General features: G+C 43.1%; 1 protein-coding gene across 2 annotated transcripts in view; it reads left to right on the top strand.

Moving 5' to 3' along the window:
• The window catches only part of LOC116551915 (cytochrome P450 20A1), a 121620-nt gene that overhangs the window by 28983 nt on the left and 79206 nt on the right, over nucleotides 1-13431 (top strand). For both annotated transcript variants that reach the window (XM_032278578.1, XM_032278579.1), the window contains one exon: nucleotides 6164-6278. In XM_032278578.1, coding sequence (XP_032134469.1) covers nucleotides 6174-6278 — 105 coding nt within the window. In that variant the 5' untranslated portion in view covers nucleotides 6164-6173. Of the gene's footprint in view, nucleotides 1-6163; nucleotides 6279-13431 lie in introns of those variants that run through there.

Below are 13431 nucleotides of genomic sequence, written 5' to 3'. Positions count from 1 at the left end.
CGGTGAGGGGTGGGGAGCTGGGGAGAGATAGCAAGGGGAGAGATGCCAGATGTAGGTGATGGGGAGGAAGGAAGCAAATCACACTGCCACGTGTGTACCTATGCAACAATCTTGCATGTTCTTCACATGTACCCCAAAACCTAAAATGCAATAAAATAAATAAATGGGAAAGAAAGAAAAGCAGAGAGGCTAAGTGAGCCACGATGACAGCTCACCCACCACAGAACTAAGCTTTAGAGATGACTCTCCTTCCAGAACCCCTACCTATGGAAAAACCAAGTTATTTCTCTAGAAAAAAAAAAAACCTTGTTTGCTCAGGAGGCAGGACAGTATATCAAAGGGGATTGGTCATAATTCTCAGATGGGAGGCTAGTCATCCCTGACATAATGGCTCCTATGTTTGTAATGTAATTTTATGAAGGGACACACATGAGCAAAACCGCTTTGATACTTTAATCAGATGGCATTTGTATGTGCCACATCTCACTCCTGTAACTCGTGCAGTCTGTGAAAATGCTTGACTTGTACACAGAGCAGCCCATGGCAGGGGCCAGTTTGACCTCCAGGCATTCCAGAAGTAGGAGCAACCTCATGTGAAAACTTGCTTGTAGACTTTACCGAAATGTCCTGGACAGGGTGTTATCTGTATATGTGAGGTATTGAAATGCGAGAGGTATTGAAATGTGAGATTAAAATATTACCACCAAGACAAAAGTATGCCAGATTACAGGGTCTTTATTATGCTGGCAGCCACAGAGGACTCACGTTTCTCCAACCCGTGGCCCCGAACTCAGGGGGACTGGGGGTTTTTAAGCTAAAAAACCACATCCTGGCCTGGATTTAGGACCAAGAGGGTGAGGGGGATGCAGGGCAAGCAACTTTACAGAAGCCAAAGTCAGCAGTTATTGTGAGGAGAATGGGGCAGTCGTTACAACTTATTTTTGGAAAATAGCTTTGTCTTGTACAAAATGGCGTTGCCCAAGTTCTAATTGTAAGCCAGCCGTATTACATATGCTAGTGTTCATATGTACCTACTCTGGGTGGGTAGAAGCTTTTCCCACTCACACTGAAAAGGCCAGGGAGGTAACCAAAGTATTATTAAAAGACATTAGTTCTAGATTTGGGCTGCCTCTGACTCTTGGGTCTGACAATGGGCCAGTATTTGTAGCTGAAGTTGTCCAGAGTCTTTCTTAGCAACTAAAAGTTAATTGCATATTGCACACGGCCTACCACCCCCAGAGCTCAGGGAAGGTGGAGTAAATAAACCACAAATTAAGATAGCTGTTTAAAAAAAGTTCTGCCAAGAGTCCCATTTACGGTGGAATTGGGTATTGCCCGTGGTCCTACTTCGGGTCAGGTGCACCCCAACCAGAGAAACTAGGTATTCACCTCATGAAATTCTGTTCAGGAAACCTCCTCCCCTTATTACCCAAGTAAAAGGTAACCTCAAGGAAATAGGAGCATTCACATTAAAAAAACAAATGCAGGCCTTGCTTACAGCTATATATAAAAAAAAAAAAAAAGTACAACACCTGGCTGAAGCCTGAGGAGTCCTTGTCGGATAAGTAAATTTGGACTGAAATCTTAATACTTGGTGCTACTTTAGTAATATTTACTGTTATGCTGTTATGTTGTCATTGTTGCTGTTCCTTGAAGGACATTCCTTTTCCCATGCCTGGTGTAAAAATATTGCTTTCTATGTTAATCACGTTAGCCCTATGGCAAACTTAAAAGGTGGGGAAGCTTTGTCCTATATGTACCCATACTACATGAATAGGAAACACAGAAGTTAAAACCTTTATGTAAGAAACCCACTGTAGTTGTGAAGGAACTCCCCTAGGAACCTGTGTATGTAACCAAACTACTTACTGTGATCTTGGTGATTATCAACCCTATGTCTGCAATGACCCCGAAATTCTACCTGGGACCTGGTACGAACTTCGTGATAAGTCTGGAAAGGGAATTCTTTATAATTACATTTAGGTATCCTCCTCTCATTAGGGCAGAATATATCTGTATTTAGATGTCTGCCAAATAACAAGAACACTTTTTAAAACGAAGGTAATAACAGTGGATCCACTCTGCTCTAGCTGCCCTCGCAATGGAGTCTTGTCAGCATGTGCCTCTCTCATTCTTGTTTTATTTCTAATTCCAAAAAAAGAAAAAGAGATTATACACATTCATTCATACCAGTCGTACCGTGTACTGGGTTAGTAATTCCCCATGGACTAAGGACATATACAAACCTCTCCATAGAATGGTATAACTATGACAGCTGTGTAATAGGAAACTCCTGTACCCTCATTGAATTTGATGTTCAAAATCCAAATTCACCCAATTGGACAGTAGGCACTAAGGTCCTAGTTGGGTACAGCGATGCTCTAGTGTTTGGCTCTTAAAGACTTCCATTGTTGGAAAATACTGTATAGCTCATTGGGGAGCTACCTATACACACCCTGTAGGTGAATTGGCTTGTTTAGGGCAACAGTACTACAATAAAGCTATAGGAAAAACTTCATGGTGAAAAGAAAATAGAGAAGGTAAAGGCAGCTCAAAACCATCTCGCCCTAACCCATTTTCTGGGTTCCCTTCTTTAGTCACTCTTGGTACCAACTAGAGGCCCCGAATTCCTAGCAAGTACCTGCAGGCCTCAATTGGATCTGTGGTCGACAAGCCTGTAGGCAGTTGCCAGAAAAATGGACAGGAGCTTGTGTGTTAGGTAGTATTAAACCGTTACTCTGTTACCCTTAAGACAGGGAAAGACTTTAGGAAATCCTATTTATAATAAGCCTAGAGATAGGGGCAAACGAGCAGTGGACCTAAGAAAAGGATATACAAATCAGCTATTGGAGAGATACAGATTGGCCTTCAGAGAGAATAATTAACTATTATGATCCAGCTACTTGGGCCCATGATGGACTGTGTGGATATTGTACTCCCATCTACATGATTAATCATATCATCATATTACAAGCAGTATTAGATATTATAACTAATGAAATATTTAAAGCTTTGGCTTTGTTAGCTGTACAATCAACACAAATGAAAAATGCAATTTATCAAAGCAGACTAGCATTAAACTATCTGCTGACCTCAGAAGGAGGAGTCTGTGGTAAATTTAACTGTTGTTTAGAAATTAATGACAATGGACAGGCAGTTATGGAAATTACTGCCAAGATGAGAAAGCCCATGTTCCAGTCCAATTCTGGAAAAGTTGGACTCTCGACTCTCTTTTTGGTGGATGGTTTCCATCTTTTGGTATTTAAGACTCTCATAGGGAGTGTAGTACTTATATTAGGTGACTGTCTAATACTCCCTTGTTTATTGCTCCTCCTGTTTAGGAGCATACAGTACACTATGGAGGCAGTGTTGACAAGATGACAAGACACACCACCTCCCAAATAATGGCACTAAGTAAGTAATAGGGATTACCTTCAGAGTAAAGCTCATCTCTTGAAAAGGTAGAAAATTATAAAATTAACATAGGTCTTCTATAAGGCATTTTCCTTTCCCATGTCTCCCTTCCTTACCTTCTATGTGCCTTACAAAACACAGATGTACAAGAATGGAGTGAAGAGGCTAAGTCTTAGACATTACTTAAAAGATAACTTGCTAGGGCGTAAACTACTATCCAGGCAAAGAGAAACAGCACAATGGAAAAACTCTAAATTTAACTTCTGCTGGCTTACCTGTGCTCTTCTCAGAAAAAAAAAAGGGAAGCCAAAAAACTGTGCCCCCCAGGTGGATGGGTGGTTAGTCAGTGATGGGTAAGACTCTCTGAAAGATGGGTGCGACCTAAAACAGGCACAGCCGCGGGGAGGCCAATAGATGCGAAAGTCTGGCTAAGAGCCATTCTGCTCTCACAGAGAAAACAAGCCTCACTAGGAGCAGATACACCAGCAAAGTAACTTCCCAGGCAAACAGGTGAATTGCCTTGTGGCAGGCCTTGGGCATTATCCTACTATCCTAGCATCATGTGCATCATAAAGAAGAAAAGCTTTCTGATAATAGATACTTTTAAAATAAAGCTTTTAAAGGGCAGAATGTGGAAGGAAAAATAAAAATGAAATAAAATTGAACAAAATATAGTTTAAGGACAATACAGGTAGTAGTTAACTTTAAGTAAAGGCCATTTAAGAGCTGTAAAAAGGCTAAGGAATTAAACCTCGCCCTAGTGAAGCTGACAAGCTGGAGCTGCAAGCATATCTTGCATTCCAGGCTAAGTTGTAAGCTGTATTTAGAAAAAAGTAGAGGCAAAGCAGACCTGGTACCACCCTTTCTCTATATAGATAAAAGCACCAGAGCGTATCTTTAGGTCTGCAGCCCACACATACTTCTGCATTTCCTGTTCTTCTGATCTCCTTGGGTGTCCTCCCCAACGTTTTGACCCCCTACCTCAACTTCAAGGTTATAGAGTCAAACAACCACGAAGCCCAAGACTGTAAAACTTGATTGACTGTTTTTGTCTGAAACCCGCTCCCTGCCTTGTTTTCCTGCCTCAAACCACATAGAAGCTAACGTGCCTTCTTTGTTGGGGTTGGCAGCCATTTTAGGCATGAGCATGCTGCCGGCCTGGGTGCCCGAATTAAAGTTCTCTTTGGTCTCCTTTGGTCTCTTTGCCTTCCTTGGCTGGAATTTTGCTACAACAGTGACACAGCTAGGTAGGTACAAAATATAACCTTCTTTTGTTCCCCCCAGAAACCCTGAAGAAGATATTAAGGCTGTTCACTGATGTGAGCTATACTAGGCTTAGTGCTTTGTCTTTCCAAAGTGTGCAACTACCATGGATGTTAGAGAAAGGGGAATTCAATGTTTCTAAATACCAAATCACACAGTTTAAAAAAAAGTATGTCTCTGGGCTCCATGCTAATAGAAATGAATTTTAGCTTCTTAGAGCTAAACTCATAAATGTACATTGTTATGGTGATGTGAAAATTAGATCAAAAGAACTTTATACTCTGTTATTGTATTCAAAAGGGAATAGCTTTAGGGCCAGTAAAGAATTGAAAATGACTGACTTTTAAGAACTGGGTAGAGTAGGCAGGCATCGATTCTGACCTCAGCATCTCTCCGTGGATGGTGGCTCTCAGTTCTGATCTAAGCCCTTTCGTGGGAGAGAAGACACTTTAAGCAGAGCTGGGGCCTCATAGCCAGGCACTTCAAGGACGTACCAGGAATCACATGATCTTCTCCCAAGTCCCCAGGGCACTCATTTCTTGGGAACCACAGCTGGCTTTCTGTTGGGAAAGTCCCCCTTGAAGCCAAACTTAACAGTTAAGCACTCAGTTATTCAAAACTGATTACTACTTGCACATCGAAAAGCAGCTGTAGCAACCTGAGGTGGGATCCATGCCCCTCAGATATGGGGCTGTCTTCTGGGTTTGTGGACTCCTTGTCCTCCCAGATACCATCCTCTGTCGAGATCTTCTAGGGGAGTTTCTAGATTTATTCTGCTTATACTACATTTCGCTTCCTGGATAACTTCATTGACCAGACAGAAAATGTTCTGTGTATTCCCTGAGACTCAGTCCACTCTTCTTGAGGGTTTATTGTGTGACACTGGATCCCACGGAATGTGCTGTGGTGAGCTGGCACACTGAAGGGTGCGGGTCCCCAGAGATGACAAAGACTCCATCATGACTGCTACTCATTCTCCAATCCTGGCATATCATTCACAGCACAAATGCTCCCAATCCAACTAAGGATGGAGTGAAGTTTGAGCACAGCAACCTAGTAAAGTTTTTCAGCATCCCCTCCATGCTTCAGTGCCCCAGGCAGGTGACTCTTAACAATATGAGAACTCAATTTTTATGTGTTTAAACCAAACTTCTGAAATCCCATATGAGTATATTAGGCTCTGCTTGTCCAACTGCAGTGGCTAATTGGTTGTTAAAATGACTAAAATACTGACATAAACCCGCTCTGTAGAATCACAAAATGATAGATTTTGAACATTGGGTTAGATGGATGGATAACCAGCCACAACCAGAGTATCCCTGGATGTTTGACAACTAAGGTTTATCAATACAAACAGTCCCCTAGGCAGAGTGGGAGCTGTGTTCTCAGATTGGAGTCTTCATGTGACTCCCTGGCTTTTTTAATCTTGAGAAGAATTGGTAAGAAATAATGTTTTAATGCTTTTTCTTGTTTTTCTTTTTACAAGCTTTTTACAGATGTCAACCAGCTCAGTAAAAGATGAAACCAATGGCAATATCACAATATTTACCAGTATGGGCTTCTGGACGGCTATGACAACAGACTTCGGCCTGGGCTGGGAGGTGAGTGTGTTCTACTCAGCTGAGCCTGGCAAGGACCTAGGAAGAGCTGAAGCCTTGTCTCAAGCTTGTGTTTGCTCTGATTCAAACAATTCCTAATGGTGGCTCAAGCCTGTAATCCCAGCACTTTGGGAGGCCGAGGCGGGTGGATCACAAGGTCAAGAGATCGAGACCATCCTGGTCAACACGGTGAAACCCCGTCTCTACTAAAACTACAAAAAATTAGCTGGGCATGGTGGCACATGCCTGTAATCCCAGCTACTCAGGAGGCTGAGGCAGGAGAATTGCCTGAACCCAGGAGGCGGAGGTTGCGGTGAGCCGAGATCGCGCCATTGCACTCCAGCCTGGGTAACAAGAGCGAAACTCCGTCTCAACAAAAAACAAAAAACAATTCCTAAAAGAGCTTCCCTGCCAGCATTTTGATTTGATGGCTATTCCACTCTTGCCAAGGATAATGTATCCATTGTTATCATTTTCTAGACTCAAGGAGCTGGGGAAGGTGGTCTCCCCAAGGCATCCTTGCAAAATCGCATTTTCCCAGATAATCTTAAGGTCTAGTCTGGTTAACCTAAGGAGGAACCAACTTTTAGGAGTTACTAAAGCAGAGATTAACCTATTTTAAGAAATGATATAAAATCAACCTCATACTCTTATTTCTATGCAGGTTCTTTTCAGAAATCCACTGTGGGATGCAATTATCCTTTAAGTCTTTATTGGTTATACATTTAATTCTTTACTGCAGCCATAGTCATAGTATTTACTTTTACTCTATGGAACTCAGTAAAAATAAACTGATGTAGATTGTGCTTCTAGGGTACACCTGGCACAGCTTAATTTCGTACTGAGAATTGTGTGCAGTTCCAGGCACGTGCAATGCACTTGGCTCTATAGTTTAGATGTGGTGCCTAAACTTGCTCTGTTAGGTGAGGTAGAGACCTTCCAGAAAATACCTTCTTGGAGGAAAAAGTTTAGTTCTCCAGTATTTGCATTTTTAACAGGGAGATTCACTTAAAGCATGAGTTGGCACTCTCTGCCTTTGGGCACAGGCCTGTTGACAGTCTCTTACTCTGTCCTATGAATTATGTTCTTAGGCCTCTTTGCCCAGCAGCCCAGTCCCTTGAACATAGTCAGAAGGGTCAGAACATCTACAGGAGCCCTAAGCTGCCATCAGTGCTTGTGGTATTCTCTCATCCTCTCTGCCTTCCACTTCTGCAGAGACGGAGGATACCACAGAGAGCCTCCAGGGCCACCTTGCTGGGACTGGAATCTCAGTGAGGAGACAGGCACACTGCATCATACAGTGCATAGCATCACAGAGGCACCTGCTCACACACAGATGCATGCCATGAGGACAATCACCACATCGCTAGGAGCTGGAGAAACAGGCCCGCAGAGCACTTGGGAGTTGTTCGGTGTGGGTTGTGGTACAGTTTGAATGTGCTTTCTACTCATGAATGTGGGAAGTTACAGGGCCTTGGTAGTACCCAGGGAACATACAGGTACCCCCCCCCCAATATTATTAGTCGCTTTTATTACTTTAGGTATTTCCGATAATTTGGTTTGAAGTCATAGTCTCCCATGATAGGGCTTTTTATAATGATTCAAAAATGCTGCATAAAGAGAAGAGGGTCTTCCTTTCTGTCTCAGGCCACGCAGGGCACATTCTCATCCATTCTTTCCCTGAGACCACCCAGGACCTCCAGATTTGATTGGAAATTCAACTCCCTTCATCCTGATTTGTTCAACCCTTTTTAAAGCCCCTCTTTATGGTGAGGGCATGGCTATGCACTGCCAGGCTGGCATTATTGTTCCAGGTTTACAGAGGATAAAATGGAAGCTCAGTTGTTTTCAAAACCACCCAAGGCCTCATAGCGAGGCCCTAGCCCAGGTCTTTTCAAGACCACTCCCCAGGGAGCAGAAAGATGAGAAAAACCAAGCTGCCTTCTGTATAATGGGAATTTTATTTTGTGGTATAGTGGGGGAGCAGCGTGGTTTTCTTTGGTAATTGTCAAGTCCAGATGGATGTCCGTTCTCTAATTGCTTTTTTTGGGTTGGGGGAGATAGAACTTTTGGTTTTCATTGTGTAGCAGCAGGTTTCTAGTCTCCTCTAGATAAGCACCTGAAGTATAGGGTGGCCACCTGTCTCAGAGAGCACGCCAGATCTTATGATATATACACTATTGTGTGTGTTATATCGATCATACAGAGATAATAACCAAGTGGGGCAGTGACTTTCTGTCATCTCCCATGCCAACTCGTGTGAGAACACACAGTGAGGGCCACCTTAGGGAATGTCCCCTAGTCCTTGCACTCCTGGCAGAAGAGCGAGTCCCCCCATAAGCTCTTGTGTAGGAGACTGCAACAGGCAAATAAGAGTCCCTAGAAGTCAGGTTATGCCAGCAACACACGGTTCTTCCTGGCTCAGAGAATCCCGTGGCTGCTCTACCCGAGTTCACTTGTCCATGCCTGTGTAATAGAAGGATCTGGGCAAACATTTTAGAATGTTGACAGTTTTACCATTGTAATAAAATATACTGCTCTGAGTGTATAACTCTTGACAGTCGTGCACTGAATGCCACTCTGCATCATCTTTTAGCACAATACATATTCCCCTGTGCTGTTTTTACATTGAGGAAGACATATTTTTATGATTGTTTACACTCCATTTAGATTTTCTGCATGAGTTGAAACCAGTGCTTAATTTATGAATTGGGGAAATCTGATGTAGCAAAAAAAACATAAACTTTGGAGTTAGGCTGACTTAAATTCAGTTCCTGACTGTCATTGAGTAGCCATTAATCTTTGGCCATTACATTTTAATCTCCTAGATCCACTGTATTTTTGTGAGTTTTTTGTTTGTTTTTGTTTTTCTCTTTTCCAATGCAGTATAACTAGTTGCAGAGTCTGAAACTCTAGTTTGAAAACGGCCAGTAAATATGCATATTCCAAGAATGGCCACTTGGGGACAGCACTGTCACATTTTTGCTTCATGACTGGCGATCAATATCAAATAGCATGATCGGCAACTTGAGGGATATGTATGTATCTAGAAATTTTGAACTAGGACACTGAGATGTGTTTGTATATGTGTACAAGCATACATATCTATACATTGTCAAGTTCAAAGTGTCAAGTTAAAGGCTTCCTTCATGAAATCAGATGTATTGGCCGACTTGCAATTTTTAAGGTAACACTTATATTATGTCGGCAAGAATCAAAATATGATTTAAAAATTTCTAAAATATGGGAAATTACAAAGTGTGGAATATGGTGATAACACGATGACAGTAGAAAATCAATGTTAATATTTTGGTGTGTATCATGTTTGTGTGTCTGTGTATAGACACATATGAATACATATGTATATGTCTGTGTGTATGCCCACATAGTCTCCTACAGTTTTTGAGTGGCCTCGCTCTCTGAAAACTTATATGAATAGCTTTGCAATTTAAAATATGCAGTATTGAAAACACTTTTCCATGTCATAAAACATTGTTTTGAAACTTAGTGTTATAATATATTCCATCACATGATTATCCTGTATTTATATAATTTCTGTAAAAAATTCATGTTATTTTCTTTTTTTTTCTGTGATAACGTTGTATGGTTCAGGCACCTACATATATCCTTTGAATAAATCCCAGGAATTGGACAAAACATAAATTTTTTCATATAAATTTTTAAACTGTTCTCTAGAAAAATGATACCAGTTTCACTTCCATTAACAGAGAGTAGAGGTTATCTATTACTTCCTCTCTGGCACCTTATATATAAAAATGAAAATGAAGTTTCAGCCCATTTTTCTACATGAGATGCAAATAGCACAGCCAGTCTATTAATAAAGTATACATAAAAGTTATCCATCTCAAGATTTCTAGTCACGTCAGCTTTGTTTTTTTGTTTTGGGACCTGCCTCAACAGAACTCCCTTGTCCTGACTTAATTTGGAATGTGCCTTGGTTCCCAAGGTTGGAGACATGGAGCCTACCTGGCATACCACTGCCATTTTCTCTGTCTGCTTCTGCTGAGCTCCCTGTAGACACGCACCTTCACCCTCCTTCATTTTGTTGGTCACTGAAGAGGGAGACTTTGCACTAGCCTGCTGTGGAGGCAGGCAGTGGGGCCAGGGGGCAGCACATTGAGCACACTGCTGTTGACTTCCCAGTTGAAAGTCTGTGTTCCCTGCTGAGCATCTTTTGAAAAAGGACTGTGTTAATCATGTATGACACGTGTGATACACGTGTCCTGTATAATGCCATGTACTCCATGTCATCCCTGCACCGGGTACTCAGGAGGAGCTTATGTGTGCTTGTGAAGGAATGAATGATAATAGAACAAATGAGAAATGAGGCCATCTCACCACTTGAACCTTAGTATGAGGGATTTGGAAGGAGATCCAGAGAATGTCTCGTTCACAGACATGTTTTGTACTTAGGTTTTTGCCAGTTTAATAAAGTGTCAGATGTATTTGTGCTAAAAATTGTACTTGCAGCATGCAAATAAGGACATTTCAACATACATTTCTTGCATATTTGGTTTGAAAATATAATCAGAAATATTCTGGGCCTGTTGTGAAGGCTGTCAGTCTGCAGCCACTGCAGTCAGTTCTGTCTGGCCAGTCCATGCTTTGAACTGTTGGGCACACATCACACAGGAACACATCATACTTAGCAAATGTATCATCTTCAGCATGTATTTGCTTTCTCAGGTCCTGAACCCACAAAGTCTACAGACACCCTCCTACTAGTGATAGAGCAGCCAGGGCTTCAGAAATATTAATCCATTTAAAATGCATAACGCCCTAAAATTTGGTAGTATCCTTATCCCCCTTCACAGATGAGGTAGGTGAAGTAGTTAAAAGTGAATACATGGCAATATAATCCATCCATAATGTCCAGATGCAAAACCTCTTGGCCTCTCCCTATTTTCATAGATAGAATATCTAGCAAGCATGCAACAGAAAACTGTGTGCACTACTCAGCCATGGGGACTGAAAATAATATATACGAGGTGGCACCATGGCCCTGTGTATGGAGAGGAAGACAGGCAGAGGGGTGTTCTAGAGCCCCGTTAAACTCCCAATTTCACGGAAGCTTCTTCAGGGATGATAAAGTGCTGCATATCTGGAGAATGTTCCCAAGCCGCTTGGTGGGTCTGCATGGCCTTGAGATTGTTCAGAGCCAGGGAACCTGTGCTCAGCCCAGGTCCTCCCTAGTGTGCAGCCAGCCTGCCACCAGCGGGCTTCCAGACACCAGAGCCAGAGTCAGGGTCACAGGGCTGCTGCTGCAGGCATCCCTCCCCTCCCAGCCAGAGGAGAAAAGTGAGCCACGTGACCAGCTCTCCTAATTTCAGCTCTGACGATGGTTTCTTCTGCAGGCAGAAACTGGTAGTCTCATCCCCTGGTGCTCTGTATCTGAGCCTTGAACCAAGATGCCCCATAAACACCAGCCAAGTGCATTGGGTGGCAGAAAATCCAGAGCAGTCACCGCCTCACAAGTGTGCGGCTGATGGAGGCGGATTTCCTTGTTTATCCTGAGAATAGTTAGGCATTTGCCCCAGGCTGCTGGGGAAGGAAGACTTCGCAGGGTCCTCCCTGTCCAAAGTGTTTTCCTGCTGGCCTGGAGTCTGGAGATTTTATAGTCTTTCATCTCATAACTTGTGCTGTTTGAAAGAGTGGACAAGACATCTATGGCACTTTAAGGTGAAGAAAATTAATAATTCAGTCCCCCATCATGCCAGCCACACTCCTAGCAGTCGGTATCTGGCAGATGGTAGCCGGCTGTAACAGTGTCTTTGCGCTGGCCAGCAGTGACAGCGGTGTCGCCCCACTCACCCCTGGCGGAAATCTTGCCACATGTCAGACCCAGAGGTCTTTCTTAGGGTCCCCGCTTTCCCACATGGCCCGGTCTGAGGCCACCCACCCTGAGGAGCTGCGGTGGGGAGCTGCCTCCCGCGGCACATGCGCACACGTGATCTGCGAGTTCACAGACATAAGGGAAATTCCAAAATGCTTTGAGGAACGTTAAAGCACTTATCCTATGATGTTTTAATGGAGGCGATTTTCTAGGACATTTTAGAAGTTTGAATGATGAAATAAACTGTGACATCTAACGAGAAACATACACATTATGAATCTAAAGTTTTATTATTGAACCCAGTACACATTGTGAATCCAAAGTTTTATTATTGAATGTAGTAAGATCTTATTCTTCCCGATAAGATCTGAATTTTTTTGCTTGCTTCAAGCATATTAATAAGGCTCATAAACAGACTATTAAATAGAAACAGAGGGGTCATTATTGTCTGTTAGCATTCACATGTGGAGAAGAAAGACCACAAGGTGGAATCCTAAAAGAGCCCCTTCCTGCAAGAGAGGTTCAGGCAGCTTCTCTGAACAAGTTGCTTTGTGCTGTGAGGGAGGATGAGGCAGCACTTCGAAGTCCTAAGGGGAGGGTCATGCCGCATGCCCTAGACTCAGCCTCTTTAAGGACAGGAGCAAAGACCAATGAGGGGACCGAAGTTCATCCTAATGCACTAGGAACCCCTAAAAGGATTTCAGTTGAGCAATCTACTGACTTGTGGGGAAAAAAAGAATGGGTTGGAGCAGTCATGGAGCTAAGTGTTTAGGGGGTAGTGCCCAACATTTAGGGGGTGGTATCCTGCATTTAGTGGGTGGTACCCAGTGCTCAGGGGGTGGTGCTATATCCAGGTGAGAGATAAAAGCAGGTGTCACAAAATGGGGAGAAGTGGACAGACTGGGCAACATTTTGCAGAAGAACTGTTGAGGTTTGTTGATAGATTTGAAATGGGATAGCGATGAAAAATGTCTAATATGATTCCCATGTCCATCTTGCAAAAGTAGTGCTGTTCTGCGACATATCAGCTTGAAGGAGTGAATGAGTGAGAACACTGGCCAGGCAGCAGGGTCTTCTCCAGAGGATCAGAGAAAAGTCCAGTTCCGCCTTGAGTGTGCTGTGCTTGCACAATGTCTGGGAATCTAAATGAAAGGACCCAACATGGACATAAATGCCAGCAGACTAGCTGGCCTGTGTGTGGCTGTCAGCCACATGGCACATGGCTGAACCCTTCCCAGGGTGACCCACTGCAGGGATACAGCCCAGGCTGGGGGGTCAGACCCTGCAGGGTCCAGTGTCCTT

The sequence above is a fragment of the Sapajus apella genome, unplaced genomic scaffold (assembly GCF_009761245.1).
Source record: "Sapajus apella isolate SASKATOON/1434 unplaced genomic scaffold, GSC_monkey_1.0 scaffold10, whole genome shotgun sequence".
In the NCBI taxonomy this organism is placed as follows: Eukaryota; Metazoa; Chordata; class Mammalia; order Primates; family Cebidae; genus Sapajus; species Sapajus apella.
Note: the sequence above shows the minus strand (reverse complement) of the source record. Positions and strands in the feature narration are given on the sequence as shown.